General features: G+C 41.3%; 1 protein-coding gene across 1 annotated transcript in view; it reads right to left on the bottom strand.

Moving 5' to 3' along the window:
• Positions 1–3,985: 3,985 nt before the first annotated feature.
• SNRNP40 (small nuclear ribonucleoprotein U5 subunit 40) overlaps positions 3,986–27,483 on the bottom strand; it is a 37,162-nt gene continuing 13,664 nt past the window's right edge. Inside the window, exons 5-10 of the mRNA XM_003828118.4 lie at positions 25,770–25,892; positions 15,759–15,879; positions 13,541–13,623; positions 12,253–12,314; positions 5,864–5,967; positions 3,986–4,442 (exon numbers count right to left, since the gene is read on the bottom strand). Of these exons, the coding sequence (XP_003828166.1) occupies positions 4,393–4,442; positions 5,864–5,967; positions 12,253–12,314; positions 13,541–13,623; positions 15,759–15,879; positions 25,770–25,892 (543 nt within the window). The 3' untranslated portion in view covers positions 3,986–4,392. The remainder of the gene's footprint in view (positions 4,443–5,863; positions 5,968–12,252; positions 12,315–13,540; positions 13,624–15,758; positions 15,880–25,769; positions 25,893–27,483) is intronic.

The following is a 27,483-nucleotide window of genomic DNA, read 5'->3' as shown; positions in this document are numbered from 1 at the left end:
GACAGTACCAATTTTTGTTCTGATGGGCTGGCCCGTAAATAAACTGTTTAGGGGGTTGGGACTGAACGGGATTAGGGCTACTGACTAGGAGAAAAGGTAGTTATTATATCAGGGAGGCCAAAAAAAAAAAAAAAAAAAAAGGAAAAATAACCTGAAAATCTGCCTCCCTGAAAATTCAACCCACAAAACTCAGCCACGCAGCAAAAAAGAAATTTGGCTCTTTAAGTGCCAACAGTACTAAGTGCTAGAGATTGTGGAAGTCATAAAGGGAAATTAACTGAAAATCAGGGATGCCATTACTCATTCGGGAGCAATCTATCTCTCCCAAAGTGAGAATACAATCTGCACCCTCTGGGGATCTTTTATACGCAAATCCTTATTCCCCAGGCTGGGGCTTCTATTTTCTTCAAATTCTAAATGGTGCTATTTCCTGCTAATGGCTTCTACCCAGCCTCTTGAAGAAGGCACCTGAGGGGGGACTGAAGAAGCTGAGGTTAGAGGAAAGCCCTCACAGTCTCCAGGGTCTTGGCTCTTCCCAATCACTGCCAACTTCTCAAGGGATTGGTAGGCTTTTAAAAGGGCAGTGTCAAGGTTGAAGCCCTGTTGTATTCCAACCCAAGAAAAGATGAGGGTGGGTGGAAGGGACTGGACCGGTTTTCAAGTACAGGTTGAATATCCCTTATCCAAAATACTTGAGACCATAAGTGTTATAGATTTTGGATTTTACTATTTTTTTTGAGACAGGATCTCACTCTCACCCAGGCTGGAGTGCAATGGCAGGATCTTGGGTCACTACAGCCTCCACCCACTGTGCTCAAGCAATCTTTCCACCTCAGCCTCCCAGGTAGCTGAGACTATAGGTGCATGCCACCACACCTGGATAATTTTTGCATTTTTTGTAAAGACAGGGTTTTGCCATGTTGTCCAGGCTGATCTCAAGCAATCCTGGGCTCAAGCAATCTTCTTGCCTTGGCGTCCCAAAGTGCTGGGATTACAGGCATGACTCATTGCACCCAATTTCGGAATACTTGCATATATATAATAAGATATCTTGGGACCCAAGTCTAAACACAAAATTCATTTGTTTCATATACACATAGCCTGATAATTTTGTAAAATATTTTAAATAGTTTGTGCATGAAACCAAGTTAATATTATTTTTTTTTTGGAGATGGGGTCTCACTCTGTCACCCATGCTGGAGTGCAGTGGCATGGTCATAGCTCACTGCAGCCTTGATCCCCTGGGGTCAAGCGATTCTCACCTCAATCTTCCAAGTAGCTGGGACCACAGGTGTGTGCCACCACACCTGGCTAACTTTTAAATTATTTGTAGAGATGAGGTCTTGCTATATTGCCCAGGCTGGTCTCAAACTCCTGGGCTCAAGTGAACCTCCCACCTCAACCTTCCAAAGTGTTGGGATTATAGGTGTGAGCCAGTGTCCAGCTGAAACTAAGTTTTGACTGCGACCTGTCACATGAGATTACGTGTGGGATCTTCCACTTGTGGCATCATATGGGCCCTCAAAGTTTAAATTCTGGAGCATTTAGGATTTTGGATTAGGGATGCTGATATAGTTTGGATAACTATCCAAACTCCCTCCAAATCTCATGCTGAAATTTGAGCCTGATGTTGGAGGCAGGGCCTAGGTGGAGGTATTTGGGTCAAGGGGGTGTATTCCTCATGAATGGCTTGGTGCCCTCCTTGTGGTAGAGTTTTCATGGGTTATTTATAAGTGCATGGCACATCTCCTCCTCTCTTGCTCCTTCTCTTGCCATGTGATACATCTGCTCCCCCTCTGCCTTCCACTATGACTGGAAACTTCCTGAGGTCCTCACCAGAAACAGATGCTAGTGCCACCCTTTTTGTACAGCCTGCAGAACTGTGAGCTCAATAAACTTCTAAGTTACTCAGCCTCAGATGTTTCTTTGTAGCAATGTAAAATGGACCAAGACAGATGTTCTACCTGTATGTGGACCTGGTGCTTAAAAAGGATTATTAGGGAGTGTTCAGTGATACTGCTGGAGGTGTGAAAAGCAGCTTGCATACTATCTTTGTCCAAATTTCTCCCGGTTAAAGGCATAACCATACATATATATTGCTCAGACCAGAAATCTGAAAGTCACTATTCCCTTTGGAGATTCTACCATACTATGTATATTAAAGGCTCTAAACAGTCCTGCAGTAAATAAACTGGCTTCACTTTATTTAACCTGGTCTTGAGCATGGGATCTTTATGCCCCAAAATATCTAACAAACTATCTGAAAAACAGTGTTCTGTTTAATGCACTTTGGGAAACCTCAACCTATGGATCACGTACATGAAGTACAAGCTTTCTCAGATTTGGCTTTTAGTTCTGTAACTTTACTGTTTGCTGCTCCCCAACTCTAATCATCCTCAAGTTGTTCTGGTTTATAAAATGTGCCACACTTTCAAGCTTGTGCCTGCTGTTTCCTGAAAGGCACATGTTCTTTGTCCACCTGGCAAGCCCTACTCATCCTCCAAGTCCCAATCTAAGCATAATCACATAATCTGTGAAACTTCCTAAATGCTCCAAGGCAAAATAAATTGTTTACTCCTGTGTTTCCAGTGCACTTTATTCAAACGTTATTCACTGTATTAAAAGTAATTGGTTTGAAAGCTTTACCATCCTGCTGGTTCCTTCATTGGTGAGTTGTATAAATCTTTGGCATGTGCTCACTTAAAAAAGTAATGAATTTGAGATGGTTTTTTCTACTGGTGTGTGCACTTCTCAAGATGGCAAGGACAGTACCTTATTTATCTCTGTCTTCGGCAACAATGGTCATGCCTGCCACATAATAGGGGTTGATGTGTTTGTTGAATGATGATGCCCCAAACCCAGGGTAGATATCCTCTCTCTAACTTAAGATAAATAGATGATTCAGGTTTGTGAGCCAAAAGTATACAACCAAACATGCTCAGAACAGGTTAGAACTGTGAAGATCTCTTTGTTCTGAGATAAGAGATTCAGAAAAAACACATTCTACTCCCCAGTGCCAGATGAGATTCACTAGTGTCTATCTGTGTGCTGGGTGTTGTCACCCAGTGATCCAGGGAGACAGTAACCTGTCTTAGTGGTAGAAGGAAAGTAATAGCATTTCTTAATGTCCCTGTCTGTTTATGCAAAGCCAGACAAGTAAACAGAATCATAAAGATGTCTCAGTTACGTGTCTCATAATGTCACAGTTAAGTTGCACCCAAACATTCTCACATTCCATTTGAGTTAGTTTGATGCAGCATTCTGGGCAATGTCATTTCTACCAGCTAAGACTGCCCCAAATCTGCCCACTTTCAGGAGCCTGAGAATAGAGAATGCTGCTCAGAAAAGTTCTTTTGGCAGGAGGCAGAGTAAACACAGGCTCTGTTCATTAAAGATCAGGTGCAAGTACACAAAACCAGGTTCTTTTTTTTTTTTTTTGAGACAGAGTCTTGCTCTGTCGCCCAGGATGGAGTACAGTGGCGCAATCTCAGCTCACTGCAACCTCCGCCTCCCAGGTTCAAGCGAGTCTCTTGCCTCAGCCTCCCGAGTAGCTGGGATTACAGATGTGCATCACCACACCCAGCTAATTTTTGTGTTTTTAGTACAGACGGGGTTTCATCATGTTGGCCAGGCTGGTCTTGAACTCCTGACCTCAGGTGATCCGCCCGCCTTGGCCTCCCAAAGTGCTGGGATTACAGGCATGAGCCACCGCGTCTGGCAAAACCAGGTTCTTTTAGAACTTATTTATCACCTCCTGGCTGCTAACCTTCTAGTAGGAAAAAAGTATTGTTACTGATAATTATTCTTTGTCATTTTCATGGAAGTAAGTAAACCTAAAAACACAGAAAAGGGGGAAGAAAAAAAACAAGTGAGCAGCTTCTTGGAAGTTTAAATGAATTGTATTCTGTGGCCACATCATGCTCTATTCTGATTTATAGCAATCAAGCCTCAAAAAAAAGACAGCAATAAATCCAATCCACATGGCTCTTGTAAAAAGGCATCTATTTGGCTTTTAATACAAAATGATTTAGAGAAATACAGAAAGAAAATATCATACAAGCCAGTTACAAAAAAAAAAAAAAAAAAAAAAATCCCAACCAACAAATTTGTCACATTGGGCCTGCATTAGAAAACAGGAAAAAAGAAAAAGAAAAAAATAAAACAGTCCCTGAAATCTGGCAGGTGGTTTTTAGAGGCCACAGGGAGCTTGCCTTAGTCATCCTGGTGAAATGGGACAGAAGTGGTTTTTGGAATATGGCCACCGCCTCCTGTTTCTTGCTAGCAATGGTCATCTGAAGGGAGGGTGCTAGCCTGGACATCCAACATTTGGCGTCACTTATGCAGTCTGAGGTCTCAAAGACAAGCGGCCTTGGAGTCTTCCAGTCCATATCTTCACTGAATCTCTCCCATATACAGTCTCTTGTCACTCGATGCTGAGATAACTGAGGTAAAAAGAACAGATAAGATAACTAGAAATAATGAAGGCTCAAGGAGACTTGGTGCTCAAGGGCTCTTGTGTCAAGAGCCAATTTTGGTATAAAAGAGCAATTGGACTTAGCTTAAATTCCCCTCCTAAACACCATCCACAGGAAATTGTAGCCTGGCTTTTCAATCCAAGTCCTCTAATATCATGAGGATGACTGTACTATGGGAAATACATTATCAGACACTAAATACTGACATCCCTTTTCAGTCAAACCCCAAGAAAAAGACTTTCCCAGTCATTCTAGAAGAGAGGAATCTATGGCTGTGCCAGTCATTTTGTAAATGTGCTTCTGCTTGTTATACTTAGCCCTGGAGAAAGTTACAGTTTCTCCTTTAATTCAAGGCTTAAATTATTTGGTTTAGCCAGCCAAAAAATTTTAAGCTGAAATTTATATCTAAATATTAAAAAGTATCATTCTTGGCCGGGCACAGTGGCTCACATCTGTAATCCCAGCACTTTGGGAAGCTGAGGCGGGTGGATTACCAGAGGTCAGGAGTTTGAGACCAGCCTGGCCAACATGGTGAAACCTCGTCTCTACTAAAAACACAAAAATTAGGCAGGTGTGGTGGTGGGTGCCTGTAGTCCCAGCTACTTGGGAGGCTGAGGCAGGAGAATCGCTTGAACCTGGGAAGGCAGAGGTTGCAGTGAGCCGAGATCGTGCCACTGCACTCCAGCCTGGGCGACAAGAGCGAGACTCTGTCTCAAAAAAAAAAAAAAAAGTATCATTCTTTTAATCAAATACATCATTGAAACAGACTTGATGGAAGTAAATTAAAAAAAAAATTAGACTTACCAACTTCCCTTTGAGATCAAGAAGAAAATGGAGCATTGCTCTTACTCTCACCACTTATGAGCAATGGTGAGACTGTCATTGATACCCACATAAAGACTGTTTGCAGCTGGGCACAGTGGCTCACGCCTGTAATCCCAGCACTTTGGGAGGCTGAGGCGGGTGGATTACTGGAGGTCAGGAGTTCGTGACCACCCTGACCAATGCGGTGAAACCCCGTCTCTACTAAAAATACAAAAAAAAAAAAAAAAAAAATTAGCTGGGCATGGTGGTGGGTGCCTGTAATCCCAGCTGCTTGGGAGGCTGAGGCAGGAGAACTGCTTGAACCCAGGAGGCAGACGTTGCAGTGAGCCAAGATTGCACCATTGCTCCAACCTGGGCAGAACAGCGAGGCACTGTCTCAAAAACAAAACAAAACAAAACAAAACCCAACAACAAAAAAACCAACAACAACAACAACAAAAACACCCAAAGGCTGTTTGCATGGAAATTCGCATAAAACAGATACACGCTTTTGACTCTGTATTCCCAGGATCCCTACGGGGAGATTTCCAGTTTCCCTTTCCCCCTCGTTGGGACAGACTTACTGATGGGCTCATCAGGGTGGAAAGCCACTTCATTGATAGAGCCAGCATGGCCGGGCAGCTTATACAATATTCTCCTGCTTGTGGTATCCCACACATAAACAAACCTGTAAGGTATCATGAAAAGCAAGGGTAAGGCCTCTTAAAGCTGGGGGTAGGACAGAGGCATGGCTTTTTAAAGGAAATGGAAGCGACAATTATTTACTTACCTTACATTTACTGAACCATGTTCTGGCTTTTAGAAACTAGGAATACAGAGTTTGAATAAGACATGGACTCACCTCTTGAGCAATGGGGTGGAGAAATAAGAATAACTAAAAATATAAGCATGACTGGCATGTTTGAATACAAGCTTCTGAAATGGGAAACACCACAGGGAAGAAAAGAAAGTTTTTCCTGCAGACATCACACAAAAACCTTTTTCAGAGTGTCTAGTATAATTAGGCTACAGTTAACTTCATACTCATCCAGGAAATCTGAAAGGTAACCCAACTCATGGCAGGGTGGGAGCCTAGGCTGCTGATCCAGATGAACTTTTTAGTACTGTATTCAAACAGAGCCCTGAGAAGGGACAGGAAGTGTCTGGTATATAAAATATTTATAGTGTTTGCTAACCTAATACTCACTTGAGCCAACTTTTCCATTGAATTAACAGGCAGAAGGAATACTGAATTCTAGAATGGGAAGGGGCCAAGAGAAATCAGCTTGTCTAGGCTGGGAGTGGTGGCTCATGCCTGTACTCCCAACACTTTGGGAGGCCGAGGTGCGTGGATCGTCTTAGGTCTGGAGTTTGAGACCAGCCTGGCCAACAAGGTGAAACCCAGTCTCTACTAAAAATACAAAAAATTAGTCAGGAGTGGTAGCGTGTGCCTGTAATCCCAACTACTCGGGAGGCTGAGGCAGGAGAATTGCCTGAACCTGGGAGGTGGAGGTTGCAGTGAGCTGAGACCGTGGCACTGCCCTCTAGCCTGGGTGACAGAGTGAGACTCCATCTCCAAAAAAAAAAAAAAAAAAAAGAAATGAGGAGAAAAAAGAAATCAGCTTCTCTAAACTCCTTATTTTAGAGATAAGAAAACTGGGGCACAGTGACGTTTCCAAGGCAATATAGTTCATCAACGGCATAACTAAAATTAGAACTCTTAAAAAAAAAAAAAGAGCTTATTAGAGAATGTTCTTAGGAAGACAAAATTTTTATTTGTCATTAAAAAAAATTATGAGGCTGGGCATGGTGGCTCCCATCTGTAATCCTAGCACTTTGGCGGGGGCCAAGGCTTGAGCTCAGGAGTTTGAGACCAGCTTGGACAACATGGTAAAACCCCATCTCTACAAAAAAATTAGCCAGGTGTAGTGGTGCATGCCTGTGGTCCCAGCTACTTGGGAGACCAAGGTGGGAGGACTGATTGAGTCCAGCACATAGAGGCTGCAGTGAGCTGAGATGGCACCACTGCACCCCAGCCTGGGTGACAGAGTGAGATCCTGTCTCAAGAAAAAAAAAATTATGTTTTTTTCATGCTGTATAATAAAGGTAATGTAAGAGGCTACAGAGTTTTAAGCTTCTTTCTACTGAAATACTCTGAATACTACTGAAATACTACTGAATTACTGAAATAACACAATGTACTTTCTGCAATGCTAGAATAAAAAAAACTTCTACATTTCTCTTCAAAAGTGATGAATAATAACAGAAGATGTCATAAAAATGTGATTTTTTTCTTATTCATTCTATAGTATTAGAGCCAGTATTTTTATCATCACAGGCCATAATTTTCACTTCATCCACTTTAATAAGTTCTATCACCTTTTGGAATTCAATATCATTGAATACAAAAGTCTACATATTATCACAGAATCTTTTTGTTTTTCTAAATTAATTTTTTTTTTTTTTTGTAGAGACAGTGTCTTCCTATGTTGTTGAGGCTGGTCTTGAACTCCTCGCGTCAAGCGATCCTCCTGCCTTCACCTCCCAAGGTGCTGGGATGACGGGCATGAGCCACCATGCATGGCATATGGCAGAATCTGTATGTATTTAGAGAGCCCCTGAAATCAACTCTGTTCCTAATCCTCTGAGCCAATGATGACTTTGTAGCCTTATCAAACTGAAGTAAAACTTGAAGGGCAAGTTGAGTGAACTGCTGAGATTTTATGAGCTCATCTAGGCTCTCCTGAAGACTGTTTCCCAAAGTAGTACTTCTGTATAACTGATATGATATGGCTTAGGAAGAAGAAATTGTTTTTCTTATTCAAGCTTGCCTTGATGTCCTGTGCTGAAGGTTTCCTGCTATGGAGCAGACAGAAGTGACCAGGAGCCCAGAAGGGGGTTCCTATGTTCCTGACCACCTCTTCAGTAGCCACAGAAACTACAGAGCTGAACCCAAGACTCTGGAGCTCTTAATATACTCTCGTATTTTACTTTCACTTACCCTCCATAAATATACTGGCTAAAAAAAAAAAAAAAAAGTTCCTTTGACCCTCAACCTTGCTTAAGTCATTAAAGGGTAAAGTATAGAGCTATTATCTTAATCTGATGATGTAAAATTCATCTGTTGGTAAATATAAAGGGCTGGTAGTTTTGAAGCAGGTATTTAAAATTATTTACATATTTTGTTTTGTGCAATCAACAACTCACCAGTACTTGATCATAAAAATGGTATATTCACCAGTACTGGATTATAAAATGCCTAGTTCTAATCCAACTTACACTTTTGGTCAAAAATGCAAATAAACAAGAGCTTCTTAATTATACTATTTAGCTGTCATCAGCTAGGCTCCATAGAAAATAAGTTCTGAACAAGATGGAAGAGAAGCAGGAACTCCATCTGTCTAGACTCCATGGCTCTGATACTCATGCCCTTCCTACTGTCTTCTTTCTTGTCATGCACAAAAAGCTGGTCCTCATTAATTCAATAAAGGGCAGTATGGCATAGTGAAAGAGTATGAGCTCTGGAGTCAGGAAGACTGGGGTTCAAGTTTCAGTGCAGCTATTTACTAGCTAAGTAAGCTTAGCTCAGAGAAGTTAAATAATTGCAGATCATTTAACTTCTCTAAGCTGCTTAGTTACAATGATGGAGAAAATACTGATCTCATAACTTTGTTGAGAAAAATAATGAGGTAATATATGCAAAGTGCCTGGCACACAGAATTAATTATAGCTATTGTTATTATAAGTACACTCATCATCAAACCAGAATCTCATGTAGTCAATGGGCTGAATAAATCACTCTTGGCCGAGAGACTGGTCAGCCTTCCCGTAGTCTATAGGACTATTTAGAGTTTCAAGTTTGAATATGAGGAGGTGATCTGTAAGTTATTAGTTAGTAGAAAGGAGAAATTTGCCAAATCCAGGCCAAGCTGAAAAGCAGTTTTCTGAGGATACATTTCCCAGGCACATAAAAGACAGAATCCCAGATCTCCAAGGGTTTACACTTCAAGGTCTCACTCTTGATGGCTGCCAATTAGATGCTAAATTTAGAGGGGTTCCTTGCCCTCTCCTTACTTTGGCATGGCAACATTTGGCAGGAACCAGGAGCCTTATGTAACAGAGCTGCTTCTTGACTTGGGGCCAATTGGTGAGGTGGCCTGTCAAATCTTGCCAACCCCCAGCAGGTAGAGAGGGATAGGCTTTCCTCATACCACGCTTTCACATGTGATTTTTTTTTTTTTTAAAGAGATGGGGTCTTGCTCTGTTGCCCAGGCTGGAGAGCAGTGGCATGATTGCAGCTCACTATATCCTCGAACTCCTGGGCTCAAGGGATCCTTCTGCCTCAGCCTACCAAGTAGCTGGGACTACAGGTGCACACTACTATGCCTGGCTAATTTTTTAAATATTTTTTTTATAGAGACAGGGTCCTGCCATCTTGCCCAGGCTGGTCTTGAACTCTTGGGTTCAAGCCACCCTTCCACCTTGGCCTCTCAGAGTGTTGGGATTAAAGGTGTGCACCATCGACCACATGTAAAGTTTAAAGGAACAGTGGAGAGGGAAAGAGAAAAAAAGGACATTGCAATTCAGAAAGGGCCAATGCCAGAAACAAACTGCTCATCAGAAAAAAAAAGTATGTAAATATAATTAAAAAATTTAATTACAGCTGGGTGCGGTGGTTCACGACTGTAATCCCAGCACTTTGGGAGGCCGAGGCAGGCGGATCATGAGGTCAGGAGATTGAGATCATTCTGGCTAACACAGTGAAACTCCATCTCTACTAAAAATACAAAAAACTAGCCAGGCGTGGTAGCGGGTACCTGGAGTCCCAGCTACTCGGGAGTCTGAGGCAGGAGAATGGTGTAAACCCAGGAGGTGGAGCTTGTAGTGAGCAGAGATTGCACCACTGCACTCCAGCCTGGGCGACAGAGTGAGACTACATCTCAAAAACAAACAAAAAAATTTAATTACAAAAGATACACTCTTTCTGCAGAAAATTATGTAAAAATACTTAGGATAGTTCTTACTATATCAGAATATGAGACACCTTAGTCTGTTTCTTTAAGTCTTCTCTAGCAACTTGACAACTTAAAATTCTTTAGATTTCCCTCTTCTAGGCAGCTCTCTAAACCACTTGCACTCAAGTGATCAATGTGACACTTTCACCTGGACCCTTTCTTTTTCCTCCAAAAAAAACCTGAATACTTGTCCATTTTTCTTGGCATTAAACTTGTCAAGAAAAAAAAAAGTAGACTCTGGAATTTAAATATGTTCAGTATTACTCATTAATAGAAAGGTATGGGACAGACCACAGTGCAGCTTGTGTGTGGCAGCTTTAGGGCCCCAAATAGGGGAAAACCCTGGAATATGCTGAAAGCCCTGGCTAGCCCAAGAAAGCCTTCCTATTTATAGGATGGTGCTTGTTTCAGTAGGATTGAAAGAGAAATTCTAAAGGGGAGGATAGGATTAAGCTAAAAAGGGTCAAGACACTGCCCAATGAGAGCTAAACACAGGATTTGCTGTCAGAGGGTCTTATCATTCTTTACCAGGCCTCATTTGCAGCCCATCAGACTCGACACCTGGACATCCCTATTCAACCTCTGATTCTCCCCCAAGCACAGGTTACCACAGACATGCCAAATACAACAGCATCTGACAGAAGAATTCTCTCCCTTCTGTTTCTCATTCAGCACATAATGCCTGAGCCAGTTTAGATTCGTATTTCATAAAGCCTTAGCTGATTAATTCAGCATGGGGTGGAAAATACCTAGTTCACATTTTGTTACACCCTGCACCTAGCAATCATTGCACTTCCCACTAACCCAGACACAGCTCTGAATCATCTCCAACACAGGCAGGCATTACCAATAGCTGAGCTGCTAAGCAGGGTAAAATTGGACTGCCATTCTTCAGCTAGGAATTCATTCATGTAATATAAACTAATTGGTTAGAAAAGCTCAAGCACTGACAACAGTGCCATGGGTTCACAGAAATGACTAAGATTCATTCCCTAATCTCTAGGAGGAAATAACTTAGTGGAGGTACCTCACTTTGTCTGTCTGATTGTAAGATGTAATAAATGCTACCAAAGTTTAGATGTATGAAATGGGATTACAGCACAAAGAACAATTAGTTATCTCCAAGAGGTAATAGAGAGAGGGGACCAGGGACAGTTTATGGATGTAACATAGAGGTGGTTACTAGAGAGATATAGGAGTTTAGATAATGAAGAGGGAATGTGAGAGAGAACCTAGAGGTGAGAATGCAAAAGGAGGTTAGAATATGAAAATTCCATGTGAGCAGCATTGTGGTGATGGTGGGGGAGGTGGGTATTTAATATGTATTCAAATGAACTGAAGCATGGAATAAGAAATGTGGTGAGGGAAACTAGAGACAGATTATGAGACTGAATTTTATTCTGATGGCAAAGGGAACCCAACAGAATCAAACAAATTGTTGATCCTCTAGGTCTAAAATGTCTCCGAAGTGGGTAGAAATGATCTGTTTGTCGAACACGGTTTTGAAACCCTTCATACTGCACAGAGCTTCATCTTCAAGCACAGTCATAACTCTATGTCTGCTCTAGCTCCATATCCATGCTTTATGTATAAAACACAAGAAGACATCCTGCATAGCTATATCATTCTTTTTTTTGGAGATGGAGTCTCGCTCTTGCTGCCCGGGCTGGAGCAGTGCAACGGCGTGATCTCGGCTCACCGCAACCTCCGCCTCCCAGGTTCAAGTGATTTTCTTGCCTAAGCCTCCTGAGTAGCTGGGATTACAGGCATGTGCCACCACACCCGGCTAATTTTGTATTTTTAGTAGAGATGGGGTTTCTCCATGTTGGTCAGGCTGGTCTCGAACTGACCTCAGGTGATCTGCCCGCCTCGGCCTCCCAAAGTGCTGGGATTGCAGGCACGAGCCACCTCATCCAGCCAGCTACATCATTCTTTACTTTGCACCCACTAATCCTTACCTGTCGGCTGAGCCAGCTGCTATTTTGCTTCCATCAGGTGACCAAGAACATCTCAGAAGGTTCTATGATAAACAAGAATCCACTGAATAGTAATATACCAAACTCCTCTTTGCAAGGCTACTGAATCACTAAGAGGCTTTAAATTTCCTAACTAGAGTTTTAATTACTCTTTGCAGGAAGATGGTCTGTAATTATCTTATATTCTATGGCCCAAAACAGCATACTTTGTTATTTTACACCATATAAAAACTGTAGAAAATACTTAACTTACAGTTAATTAGATTGAACCTGGCAACAAAATTTTGTTCTACTTATAAATGGAGGCTCCCTTTGCTCCATTTATCTTGATACTCATTTTTTTTTCCTATTTATCTTGAAGAAAAATACACGCAAACCCAACAAATAATAAATTTTGGGTTTTTTTTTTTTTGAGACAGGATCTCGCTCTCTTGTCCAAGCTGGAGTACAGTGGCACAATCATAGCTCACTGTAGTTTTGACCTCCTGGGCCCAAGTGATCCTCCCACTTCAGCCTCCCAAGCAGCTGAGACTGCAGGCACATGCCACCACACCCAGATTTTTTATCTTTTGTAGAGACAGGGTCTTACTATGTTGCCCTGGCTGGTCTCTAACTCCTGGCCTCCCACCTTAGCTTCCCAAAGTGCTGGGATTACAGCTGTGAGCCACCATGCCAGGTCTAAAAAACAAAATTTGATTTATACAGTGAAACTGAATCTCAATGAGCTCTCAAAAAAAAAAAAATCTCTATTAACAAATCCTCTGAGGGGAAAAGCTTCTTTCAATAGAGCTGACCTTGAAATTTGAGGCTTTGAAAAAAATTTTCTCTCTCAGAACTTGGGCCATGGTAGTTACTGAGGGAAGAGATGTATTCTTAGGGTTCTAACACACATGGTCACGGGATGCGGAGGCAGGTAGGGAGACCATCCAGGTTACAGCTATGGGACCTTGGGTTCCATATGGAAAACTGATTTAGGAGGGTAAAATTCCCAAGTAATTAAAAGGCCAGGAGTCTCTTGTTGAGGGTGGTGTCAAGTCAGATGCCCTCAGTTTGAGGGCTGGCTCCATTCCTTTTGGGCTATGTGACCGGCTTCTCCCCAGTCACTATTATTTCTATCCGTTTTATTTTTGGCAACAAGTTTTAATTAAGAGCAGTGTTATTGGAATGAAGTCCATTCTTAGCAGAGCTACTGCTCTCTATCCTTAGTACCACCTTAAATGTTTCTCTGAAGTAAATGAACAGTAAAACTCCTCTGCCATGCAGAACTCACCTTTTCAAAGTTGTGCACATTTCCTTGAAATATCTTTACACACCTCTCTTTGGGGGCAAATGGCCGGACATCCCAGACACGAACTGCAAAACAAATCCAAATAAACAAACCAACCAAAACAACTATCGGCCAGAGGCCTCCTGGGCACCCAGCTGAAATTAGTATCATGTCAATCAATGGCAGATGCTGTTTCCTCGGTGGGCGAAGTCCAACATGACATACTGCTACCTGTTAAGGCTCTTTTCTTTTTCAAGCAGGAAAACACATCTAAATCCCAATAACTGGGGCTAGCTGAGGGGGCAGGAAGGAAAAATGTCACACGCAATGTTGGTAATTTGCAACAGAATGCAGTTGGGTGTGATACTAATTTCAAAAAGATATTTTGCAAGATTTCTCTGCCAGCTTAGTCACATCCAGCAAAGCTTCAATGTGACAAACTAAATACCAGGAACTACTGTGACAATGAACTTATAAAAGCCAAACTTACATCGCCCTTTCCTAATTTCCCTCATATGGGCACCTGATAGTCTAAGACTGAACAAGGTCAGATATATATAAAATATATAAAAGGTCAAATAAATCAAAAGAGCACTGTACCATACCAAAAATCAGAAAAAGTAAACATTGATTCTAACTCTGTTACATATTTGGGTGATGTCAGGTAAACAGTGAGATTGTTTGTGTCTTGGTTTTCCTGTTCTGTAAAATGAAGAGAAAACTATCTGTCTTCTTTTTAAAATAATATTATTGACTGATATGATTGAGATGGAGTTTCGCTCTTGTTGCTCAGCCTGGAGTGCAGTGGCGCGATCTCGGCTCACTGCAACCTCCGCCTCCCAGATTCAAGTGATTCTCCTGCCTCAGCCTCCCAAGTAGCTGGGATTACAGGTGCCCACCACCACACCTGGCTAATTTTTGTATTTTTAGTAGAGATGGGGTTTCACCACATTGGCCAGGCTGGTCTCAAACTCCTGACCTCAGGTGATCTACCCTGCCCAGCCAATAACACTATTTTAAAGATCCAATGAGATGATATATGTGCAAAGGTTCTAAAATTTGTAGGCAACAAACAAAAATAAAGAATTTATAATTGTATTATGCAGCCACAAGAAATTATTCTATTATTTTTTCCTTATTTTAGTATCAATCTAGGAAACCTCATTGTTCCTCATTATAAAGAATGCTAGAATTAGCTAGGCATGGTACTTGGGAGGCTTGCATGGGCCCAGGAGTTTGAGACCAGCCTGGGCAACACAGCAAGATCCTGTCTTATCAAAAAAATTAAGGAAAAAATATTTTTTTAATGCTAGATTAAATGTGTATAAACATCTATTGTAAGCAGTAGCTATAGCTGTTGTAACTGAAGCTATACCTATAGTGGAATTTCAGTGATGTCATTTTATTTGAGTATGAAAAAAGTATTATCAATCCTTGGAGTCAGACAGGCATAAAAAGGCAAAGCTATGCATGAAAGTTTGCCATTGAGAACATAGTTAAAAGGTAAAGATGTCCATTAATTCAACAAATATTTATTAAGTACTCAATGAATGTCAGGTATTGTTTTTGTTATAAAATGTCAGGGAATACATTTTAGTTCCTGACAAGCCTATAATTTTGTATACCAGGGCCATTTCCAAACTCCCTCAACATTAAGCATATAATCCAGCAAGTCACCTTACTTTTTTTCTGTAGTAACCCATCCTCCCAGCCTACAACTCAAAAACAAGTAAAGAGAAAGAGCAAGAGTGTGTTCGTGTAAATCCAGAATGTTTTAATGAAGACCTCTTCCCACACCAATGCTTTCAGAGTGGGGAGGGAAGACAGACTGGCAGGAAAGAGCAGAAGAGATCATCCAAGCTTGGTGCTCTCTGAAAACGCACAAGAACTGCCTTGAATAGACTTCTAGATTCACATCTTTTTCATTAAACTCATCACCTAGAGTTTCTAATATCCTGTTGGATACACAGCATACCAGAGCTGAGATGGGTCTTAAAGTCCAGTCTTCTTATCAATGTAGAAACTGATGCCTAGAGAGAAGAAATGCTGTGTGCGAAGCTGTTCAGGGACAAGACAGAGATCTGAGACTACAGTCCTAGATTCTTGACTATCTCACCGAAAGCTTTCCCCATTACAACACATTCTAATCGTCTGATGGAATCTGTGAGCAATCTTTGACTTTTTCCTTGGATCCTGGGGGAGATTTCCTTTCCAAAGTTACCTGTATTGTCCATTGCATTGGACAAAAGATAAGAGCCTTCAGAACTTAAACTCAGGCCAGTCACTGAATCTGCATGGCCTCTCATGGTGTAGGTTAGCTTGTTCTGGCGCAGGTCCCAGACCTGCAAAAACAGAAAGGTGCCCCCAGAAATCAAATTAATAAAAGCAGAGAAAGAGAATGACACAAGAGACAAGAGTCAATTGCCCAGAGACACTGATATTACTCTACTATAAAACACAGGATTTCTGTCAAAGAGAAAAACACCTTTTTTTAATTTTAATTTTTTTTTTTTGAGACAGGGTCTCACTCTGTTGCCCAGTGCAGTGGCATTATCATGGCTCGCTGTAGCCTTGACTTCCCGGGCTCAGGTGATTCTCCCATCTAAGCCTCCCCAGTAGCTGGGACTACAGGAGCATGCTACTATACCCAGCTAATTTTTCTGAAGAGACAGGTTTCACCATGTTGCCCAGGCTAGTCTTGAACTCCCGGGCTCACGCGATCCTCCCACCTCATCCTCTCAGTATTTGGATTAACAGGCATGAGCCACTATGCCTGGCCAATCTCTGTCTTTCTAAAAAGGTAGCTCAGGTTACCACGTTTGACTAGATAAATATAAACAAATGCATATCAAATGTTAAGATAAAGTTTTACACACAAAAAAATAGAATTCAGAAAGGTTATTTTCAAATCATAGCAAAGAAAAACTATTATAGAAAAAAACTAAAGAGTGCTTAAAATGCTTAAACTATGATTCTTAGCCATTAAAATTATTATAAATACATAAAACGAACATGTCATTTAAAAAAGGCATTATGATTACATGTTTGTGTAACAATATGAAAAATACAGATGCTTAAAATTTTTCATTTAATGTAACAATATGTGACAATAAATGTATATATATGTACATGTATGGATATGTACATGCACATACACTATGGAAAAGTACATTTATTAAAATAAAAATAAATTATAGGTTCACTATTGCTTGTATAGGAAAGGTAAGATACAGAAAATAACCTAAATGTCAAGCAGGAAAAATAGGTGGTTTATTAAATTATGGTTCATAAGCACATTGCAAAACTGAATTCTCATACAGGAGATAGCATGACAGAGTAGAAAGAGTGGTGACTTAGGGTAAGAATAAACTGTTCCTTGCCACTTAAGAGTTATGTGTCATTGGGTCACTAGTTCTTTCTGGGCCTGTTTCTTGGTCTGTAAGATTAGGGATAACAATAGCTACTTCTTACGGCTGTTGTAAAGATTATAAGAATGCTTAGCATATGCCGGGCACAAGACAGGTCCTCAATAATGTGTAGCTATTGTTAAGCAGTTCCTAAAAATAACTCAGAAGACCAAATGTAAAAATATTTACATAATAAGCTATTAAGCAAAAAAGGAAAATACAAAACAGTATTTATCTTTACACAGACTACAGTTATGTAAAATAAATATTTTCAAGCTAACAGAAATAGTCTGGAAAGTCACATGGCAAAAAGAACAGTAATTTTGTTAAGGTCACTGGTATTACATAAAATACAAATTTTCCCCCAATTTTATTTCATATTGCAATGTAGTTTTTTTCTAAGTGAATAAAACTTTTGCTGTTCCTTAAATCAAGACACTTTTCCTTATCTAGAAATGAGTTAGGTGTTACACAGCAGAGCAATACATAGGGCAGACAACTCCACTTTCTCCATCAGTAACTCACTCACGTGTGGAGCCCAACACATTTTCTATACGATCATTTTTTCATATCAAGATGTTTGCTGCTTCAGTAATCAGGAAAGCCTGAAATATCTGACATTTTGTTCAAGCTGTTGTTCCTTCTCTTCTGAGAAGGCACTGTTGAAATCTAGCTTTGTAACAACTAGGAGAGAATGCATTTTGCCAACCCCTCACAGAACTTGTGTGTTATTTCCAAACTTCCCCCTTGAGGTCTGTACACCTTGTTTGTGCAGGGCCAAAAAGTATCCAGAATTTGTCACAAAAAAAATCTACAGCAGGGATGGCTCACTCCTGTAATCCCAGCACTTTGGGAGGCCAAGGTGGTTGGATCACCTGAGGTCAGGAGTTCAAGACCAGCCTGGCCATGGTGAAACCCCGTCTCTACTAAAAATACAAAAAATTAGCCGGGCATGGTGCTGCACACCTGTAATCCCAGCTACTCGGGAGGCTGAGGCAGAAGAATCACTTGAACCTGGGAGGTGGAGGCTGCAGTGAGCCGAGATCACACAACTGCATTCCAGCCTGGGCAACAAGAACAAAACTCTGTCTCAAAAAAAAAAATCTACAGCAGGAATTTAAGCAAAACATTTTGCAAGTATCCTACTCAGCTGTTCAGTGAAAATCTGGGCATCTGATTAGTGGCAGGTACTGCTGGAGATTAAAAAAAGACATGGCCCTGCTCACAAGGAGTGTTCAGTATAACAAGGAAAACTTAAGACGTTTAAACAAGTAATGACAGGCCTATGCAAGGTACAGTTGTATACGGGTCAGAGGGTTTAGCTCTGGTAGAACAGAGATGAGAGTGAGAAAGGGAAGCTTTCACAGAAAATGAAGCACCTGAGCAGGGTCTGGAAGAAGGAAGTTTTTTTTTTGTTGTTTTTTAACTTAGACAAAGTGGAAGGGTATTTACTAGGACAAGATAATTTATGGAAGTAGAGGGGCATGAAAAACACTGTTGGATTGTAGGAGATTAGGCACCCAGAGGCAGCAGATGATCAGGTAGACAGGCAGAGGCCAGCTCATGAAAGGTTTTGAATGCCTGGCTTGCACTTTATTTCCTTCACTGGGGAGTCAAAGAAGGGTTCAAAATAGAAAAATGAGACATTCAGTTGTATATTCTGGAAAGATCCTTCTGACCCACTGATTAACTGATTGATTGAGACCGAGTCTCCCTCTGTTGCCAGGCTGGAGTGCAGTGGTGCAATCTCGGCTCACTGCAACCTCTGCCTCCCGGGTTCAAGTGATTCTCCTCCCTCAGCCTCCAGAGTAGCTGGGACTACAGGCGCGCACCACCACACCCAGCTAATTTTTGTATTTTCAGCAGAGACGGGGTTTCACCATGTTGGTCATGGCCAGGATGGTCTCGATCTCTTGACCTTGTGATCCGCCCACCTCAGCCTCCCGAAGTGCTGGGATTACAGGCGTGAGTCACCACGCCTGGCCTGGCCCATATATTTAATAACTGAAGGGATGAGACCTCCTAAAGTGCAGGGATTACAAACATGAGCCACTACACCTGGCCTAATCTATCCTTTTAACCATTACATTAAAAAAAAAAAAAAAAAAACAACCCAAACTGAACTCCCATCCTAACTAGAGTTCAGGATTACAAGAAATGCCAGATTGCCAGCCAGACCATCAGGCTCCCAAGTGACACATTTTCTTCTTTCTTCATTTTCCTCTGACTCCCCAATCCTATTACCAGGTAGGAAGTTCCAAGAGATTGGTGGGAACAGCATTATCTGCTCACAAATATACACAGAATTTGTTTACCTCAGATTTTAAAAAGGGTTCCCACTCCTTATTTGTTTCTCTTTCTTAGAACAGGCAGTGCTACCTAAGATAGACTGAGAAACAAACAAAAACCAGGCTCTCTGAGGAGCATCTCCTAATATAGTGAGGCAGTATGGTGATTTGTCACACAAGGGCTCAAGACTGGTAAGCCTCTAGGTGCTTAATAGGTACTTGTTAATTGACTAGAGGTAACAAGACAGAGTGGCAAGACTATTAGCCCTCTAGAGATAGAGCTCTGGTCCTGTCTCTACCACTGACTGAGTGATGACTATTTGATCTTGGCCAGATCACTTAACCTCTTAGGGCCTCACTTCAGTCACCTATAAAGTGAGGGATGGAGGTGATGTCTAAGGTTCTTTTCAGGTTTGACATTTCCTGAGTCTTTCTGATTGAAAAGGAGCCTCTCTTTTGCATGTTTAAAGAAATTTATGAGGTCTTTTAGGACAACTAAGAGTCTTCCTGAGTTCGAGAGAGCAATTACTCTCCCCTCTGCATGTAACAACAGGGTATTTTTTTTTTATTATTTCTAATCAGGACAGAGTCTCACTCTGTCATCCAGGCTGGAGTGCAGTGGTGCAATCTTGGCTAGCTGCAACCTCCACCTCCCGGGTTCAAGCGATTCTCGTGCCTCAGGCTCCCAAGTAGCTGGGACTACAGGTGTGTGCCACCACACTCAGCTAATTTTTGTATTTTTAGTAGAGACGGGGTTTCGCCACATTGGCCAGGCTGGTCTGAAACTCCTGGCCTCAAGTGATCTGCCCGCCTTGGCCTCCCAAAGTACTAGGATTACAGGCATGAGCCACCGTGCCTGGCCATCAGCAGGGTATTTTTAATAGGGAAAAGACTACCTTCTAACTAAATTCTAACACATATACAACTCTCTCCAGTCCATCTCTGTTATACAAGAGCAAAAATAAATAATTCTAGCAACCTGGTTTCAAACATTGTATTAACTGCTCCTGCCAGAAAACAATATGGCAGCCTGTATCCCAAATATGAAACATCCTTATACTTATTAAAACACATTAATTTTCATCTGGAAATCTATTCTAAGAAAACAAATACAGAAAAAGTTTCATGCACAAATATGTCCATAGCAGCATAATCTGTGATAATGATTCACATGAAACAGCCTAAATGTCCAATGACATGGTTGTCACTAAGCTATTTAATACTGTAATAATAAAAAAAATGATGATGATAATGGCAGCTGACATATATTGAACACACTATGTCCCTGCCACGGTGCTAGGAATATTATATCCTTACTTCATTTAATTAATGTAACAATTATATGAGGTGAGCTGACAATTCCCATTTAGACATAAGAAATGGAGACGATGAGGTTAAAACAACTTTCTTAAGATCACAAAGCTAACAATTAAGTGGCAAATTGCAAAATGATCCCAACTTCGCTTAAGCACAGGAATTCAAGGTTACAGTGAGCTATGATTCCACCACCACATTGCAGCCTGGGCAACACGAGTGAGGCCTCAAAATAAAGCAAAAAAATGGAAAGGAAAATGATTCTAACTACAATTCTAAGAAAATAAGAATGATTTGATAGAGAGCAACTAGAGGTGGGCTTAGTTTAGGATATACTTTCCAGAAGAGATATCTATGCTGTGATCTGAAGATAAGAGGCAAGTCACAGCAATGCATCAAAGGTGGGGGTGGGGGATTCCTGACAAAGGAGCAGCTATGTGATAATAAGTGAAAAGAGATCATGGCTGGGCACAGTGGCTCATGCCTGTAATCCCAACACTTTGGGAGGCCAAGGAGGGAGGACTGCTTGAGGCCAGGAGTTCGAGACCAGCCTGGGCAATGTGTTGAGAACCCATTTCTAAAAAAACAAAAACGAAAACGAACCAAACTGGCCAGGCGTGGTGGCTCACGCCTGTAATCCCAGCACTTTGGGAGGCTGAGGTGGGCGGATCACCTGAGGTCAGGAGTTCTAGAACAGTCTGGTCAACATGGTGAAACCATGTCTCTACTAAAAATACAAAATATTAGCAGGACATGGTGGCGGGTGCCTGTAATCCCAGCTACTCGGGAGGCTGAGGCAGGAGAATCACTTGAGTCCGGAAGGTGGAGGTTGTAGTGAGCTGAGATCGTGCCATTGCGCTCCAGCCTGGGCAACAAGAGTGAAACTCCGTCTCAAAAAAAAAAATTTAGCTGGGCATAGTGGCATGTACCTATAGTCCCAGCTACTTGGGAGGCTGAGGTGAGAGAATTGCTTGAGCCCAGAAGGTCATGGCAGCAGTGAGCCATGATTGCACCACTGCACTCCAGCCTCGGCAGAGCGAGACTCTCTCTTGAAAAAAAAAAAAGCATTATCTAAAGAATGAATATTATAATGTTTACATACAAAACACTGTAGTACAGAAAAGACTTGAAGGAAGTACACTGTGAAATAGTAAGACTGACTGAATTTGGATGATGAAACTACAGTGACTTATCTATTTTTATAATTCTTTTACATTTTCTGCACTTTAATATACAAAGTATCACTTTTATTACTAAATCTATTTTAATTGTAATTAATTGTTAATAATGTTATTCCCAATAAAGTTGATTTGTTAAACATATATTTGAATGCAAATTTTATATCTGCATAAAACATTTAAGGTAAATAAGTAGACAAATTAGGAAAAGCCTATACTGATTTTTTGTTTAGAAAAGAGAATACAATATATACAGTACACAAACAAGGGGACTGTCTCAGTGCTGGGTGCACTTCTAATTTAAAAAATTCCCCGAAAATGAAGCATTGGCAGAAAAATTTGAATGTTTGTGGACGGATTAAACGCTTTTTAGCTTTTTTTTAATGCTTTGAGACAGGGTCTCTCTCTGTCGCCTAGGCTGGGGTGCAGTGGCACGATCTTGGCTCACCACAATCCCCGCCACCCTGGTTCAAGCCAGTCTCGTGCCTCAGCCTCTTGAGTAGCTGGGATTACAGGCGCATGCCACCATGCCTGGTTAATTTTTGTATTTTTAGTAGAGACGGGGTTTCGCCATGTTGGCCAGGCTGGTCTAGAACTCCTGACCTTAAGTGATCCGCCTGCCTTGGCCTCTCAAAGTGTTGGGATTACAGGCGTGAGCCAGCACGCCCAGCAAACACTTTTTAGTTTACTGTCACCAACAGAGTACTGAACAATTTTCATCACCCCAAAAATTTCCTAATTTTTCTCCTTTGTGTCAAACCTCTTCATCCCTAACACTTGCTGATTATTGATCTCTTCTTTGCCCTATGATTTTTTTTGAGAATATAAGGAATCCTATATATATATATATATATATATAAAACCTTTTGAGGCTAGCTTCTTTTATTTAAGCTGTGAGAATTTGTGCTATATAGCACTATTGTCTTTAGAAGGCCCAGGAACAGTCCAGATAAAGAGCCCAAAGTAAGCCATACTATTGGTAGTAAGAAGACTTTACTAGCACAAGAGTATTATTGTTAGGTTAGTCTATCCCCACAGAGGAGACGAGGGCATCAATCAAATTTGGTACTCTGTTGGTGGTAGTGAATCTATGCAAACATTAAAATTCTTATAACTGTACACCAAGAATGTTTATTTCACTGTACGTAAATTTACATGTCTTGAAAAGTATAAAAGTTATCATAGCTTGATGACATTAATCTATTTTCATGTGTACAAGACGGCTTCTAGTGATTCTGACGCCAGTGAGCTCCCAACTCCATTCTGGGAAATATTGTGCATAGCTATTAAAGTTGATCTAAGTTTCCATGTTCTAATTCTTCATTCTCCAAGTATTTATATGATGGAAAAGGGATGGGAAGTTCAATTTTGGAAAACCTGAATTCTTAGGTACCTATGAGACATTCAAATGGGGGATACTGTACAGCTAGTTGTACACAAGGACCTGATGCTTAAGATCTGGGGTGGGAAAACTGTCTTCGGCAGAGGGATGATGGAGTTGTGGAAGTAGACGAGATCTGTCTTGGGGAATGTACACAGTGAGAAAAGCAAAGGCCCTTGGCGAATAATGATGTTTAAAGACTCCACAGACAGAGTAGCTCATAATGGTATGTAGAGAAGGAGAAGAAACTACCAGATGGATAGGACAGTTTGTTGTCACAGAACTCACGGAAGAGAGAAGACCAGGTCTATGGTACAGAGCGATTATGTTAAAAAACAAAAACACATACAAAAAAAAAAAAAAAAAAAAACAGACTATTAGGAATGAAGAATGAATGGTATGTGAAGAACTGAAGACAGTGAGTGCAGAAAAATCTCCAGGGGATTCCTCTAAGTATTAAGAGTATAACTCTAGAATGAAACTCTGGGATTTGAACTGAGGTTCCATCACGTATTAGCTGTGTAACCTGGGTTTAAGCTGTTGTGCCTCTTTTAGCTCAGTTTCCTCATCTGTACAATCGCATCAGTAGGATTTATTTCATGAGGTTGTAAAGTCAAAGTCTTTAAGATCCGTGAGGAGGTCAATAGCGAAGCTTAAATGAATTAATGATGTAAAGCTCTGAGAACAACAACTGGCAGAAAGTAAGCACTATGTGTTAGATAATGATGATAACAATATTATCACCACCACCATCATCATCCTTTTTAAGAAGTTTTGGGCCAGGCTTGGTGGCTCATGCCTGTAATCCCACTTTGGGAGGCCAAGGCGGGTGGATCACCTGAGGTCAGGAGTTCGAGACCAGCCTGAACAACATGGAGAAACCCTGTCTCTACCAAAAATACAAAACTAGCCAGGCATGGTGGCACATGCCTGTAGTCCCAGCTACTCAGGAGGCTAAGGCAAGAGAATTGCTTGAACCCAGGAGGCAGAAGTTGCAGTGAGCCAAGATCACGCCACTGCATTCAAGTCTGGGCGACAGAGTGAGACTCTGTCTCAAAAAAAAGAAAAGTAGAAAAGAAGAGGTTGAAAGAAGTGACGAAGGATTGAAACCCTCACATTTAAAGGACTACCTTTAGGCCGGGCACGGTGGCTCATACCTGTAATCCCAGCACTTTGGGAGGCCGAGGCAGGTGGATCACAAGGTCAGGAGTTTGAGATAAGCCTGCCCAACATGGTGAAACCTTGTCTCTACTAAAAAATACAAAAATTAGCTGGGCATGGTGGCACATGCCTGTAATCCCAGCTACTCAGGAGGCTGAGGCAGGAGAATTGCTTGAACTGGGACCCAGGAGGCAGAGGTTGCAGTGAGCTGAGATAGCACCACTGCACTCCAGCCTGGGCTACAGAGCAAGACTCTGACTCAAAAAAAAAGACTACCTTTAGACAAAAGCAAGGATATTCCTTTCTTTTTTTTTGGAGATGGAGTCTTGCTCCGTGGCCAGGCTGGAGTGCAGTGGCGTGATCTCAGCTCACCGCAACTTCTGACTCCCAGGTTCAAGTAATCTCCTGCCTTAGCCTCCTGAGTAGCTGGGATTACAGGCACACCACCACCACACCCAGCTAATTTTTGTATTTTCAGTAGAGACGAGGTTTCACCACATTGGCCAGGATGGTCTCGGTCTCCTGACCTTGTGATCCACCCGCCTCGGCCTCCCAAAGTGCAGGGATTACAGGTGTGAGCCACCACACCTGGCCAAAAGCAAGGATATTTCATCCAAAGTAACAGCAAAGTAAACAACGAGGGATGGAAATACAGTACAACTTCTAGGTAAGGACAACACAGAAAGCTGAGTATTTATCTGACAGTTACTCTTCTTACTATAAAGCAGAAGGTAAGGTCAAAGTCGTTAAGATCCCAAGGAAGCCAATAGGAAAGGAAGACAGAAGCTGTGCAGGCCCAAAATAATACATTTCCTGGCACTTGTTATGTCCAGGAATTCTGCTAAGTGCTCTAATGAATCAGGCTCATTTAATCCCCACAATGGTATGTGGTAGATGCTACTGTTTTTTTTTTTTATCATTACCCCCTCACCATTCACACAAGAAAAAGAGGCTTAAAGAAGGTGCTTGAAGTCACAAAACTAGAAAATGGTGAAACTGGGATTAGAACCCAAGTCAATTACTTGAAAGTTTGAGCTACACTGTACTGCCATATGGTCTATTGCCTCTTTAATATCATTACCTTCTCTCATTCTTAGAGAAACTTAGAAAACTCTCTTTCCATAGCGTCAAAAAGAAAAACACAGTGAGAGATGAGGATACAGAATCACAAACTGATTCACTGCTCTCTTTAAACCAAGATGGTTAAAAAAAGATTTTGAATGTCTTTAAAAGGAAATGCACTCTTTATTTTTTACATAGTCCCCCTACAGAGACTTCACACTTCACATTAAGTGCCTGGTCCCTGACAGCATTTAAGATCTGCAATGCAACCTTTAATTTAGGAAGTCAATGAAGACAGGAGAAAAAGAAAATAAGTTCCAAGTTACTATTTTCCTTTCAGTTGGTATTAAGTGCAAAGCTACCACAATCTCAGAAGTTTGAAAAAATTCGTTTCTAAGTGCAGACAGATGAAATGGAAATATATCATAAACATAAACATACCTTGATATCATTGTCTATTCCACCAGAAATAATCTGATCACTTGTGTCATTGAAGGTCACAGCTAACACCTGGTACGTGTTCTGAAATGTCTGGATGGCTGCTTTCTTCCGGATGTCCCAAAGCTGAAGCAAAGGACAAGACAGTCTATCAGCAACATCATTCTAAGAAGCAATTGCACAGTACAAATATCCCTTAAGTACGAGGACTTTGTGGACATGAACACATCTATAATTGGGATCCTATATCACTAACTCCTGGATATCCTAATAACACACATGGTAAGCAGTGTCCTCAATTTTGCCAAGACATTTGAAGGCTGGTGAAACAAAACTTCGGTTATATTTTCAGACTTCTTTGTTAAAGTGAACAGAGTTAAATCAACATACTCTTAGAATGGAATTCCCCTAACTACTTAGTTCATATATTTTTTAGAACAACAAGGATATCAGACAATTTTTTCAAACCGTAGAGACTAATTCATTAGTAGGCTGCAACCCACATTTAAAAAAATAGAGGGTATGTCAGTGAAAATAGTATAATAAACAATGACAAAAGCTTGTCCCTCCACGAAAGCAGCAAATTAACCAGCAAAATCTGTCAGAATCAACTGTTGGAACTCTCAAAACTAATCAAAAGTTTATAGTAACCCGGCAAACCCTTAATGAGGAAAAAGGAAACAAAAAACTCCCTGAGTCCCAGTAAAAGGGCTTTGTAGTGTTTTAACTTGTGCTGGCTCTGTCTCCTGCTCAGCAACAGCTTTGAAGATAACCCATATTCCCAGTATGGTTTCCTAGTACTGAGGAAGCAAAGGGGGCCTATTTCTTATTGTCAAAGAACAAACAATAAAAATTGTTTATTTTTACCTGTCTGGTGGCTCCCTGAAGGATGAGCCCAAAGGACTTACATTTATTTTGCCTAACTTGGAACTTCTCTTGAAAACATTTAAAGGAAAGGACATTATTAGCCTCTGGTTCCTGGGCGCAAGGAAAAACAGTTGGGGCAAAAATACAAACCAAAAACCTTGGGAGGAAGGGCTGGGGAAGGAGACAATTTGGGGATCGATCTATCTATCTATCTATCTATCTATCTATCTATCTATCTATCTATCTAATCTGGGGACAGACTCTCCCTCTGTCGCCTAGGCTATCTATCTATCTATCTATCTATCTATCTATCTATCTATCTAATCTGGGGACAGACTCTCCCTCTGTCGCCTAGGCTATCTATCTATCTATCTATCTATCTATCTATCTATCTTTCTATCATCTCTATCTATCTATCTATCTATCTATCTATCTATCTATCTATCTATCTATCTAATCTATCTATCTCTCTCTCTCTATCTATCTATCTAGGGACAGACTCTCCCTCTGTCACCCAGGCCGGAGTGCGGTGGTGCGATCTTGGCTCACTGCAACCTCCACCTCACGGGCTCAAGCAATTCTCATGTCTCAGCCTCCCGAGTAGCTATGCCCAGCTAATTTTTGTATTTTTAGTAGAGACAGGGTTTCGCCATGTTGACCAGGCTGGTCTCAAACTCCTGGCCTCAAGTGATCTGTCTGCCTCGCCCTCCCAAAGTGCTAAGATTACAGGTATGAGCCACCACGCCTGGCCCACCCCTGGCAATCTAGACCACTTGCATGTCCAGGGCTGGGCACATACTTAGAAAAGATCTGAGAAGGCCGTAAGCTCTCTGGTTGACCTTCAGGCTCT

Source organism: Pan paniscus, chromosome 1, assembly GCF_029289425.2.
Source record: "Pan paniscus chromosome 1, NHGRI_mPanPan1-v2.0_pri, whole genome shotgun sequence".
Lineage (NCBI taxonomy): Eukaryota > Metazoa > Chordata > Mammalia > Primates > Hominidae > Pan > Pan paniscus.
Note: the sequence above shows the minus strand (reverse complement) of the source record. Positions and strands in the feature narration are given on the sequence as shown.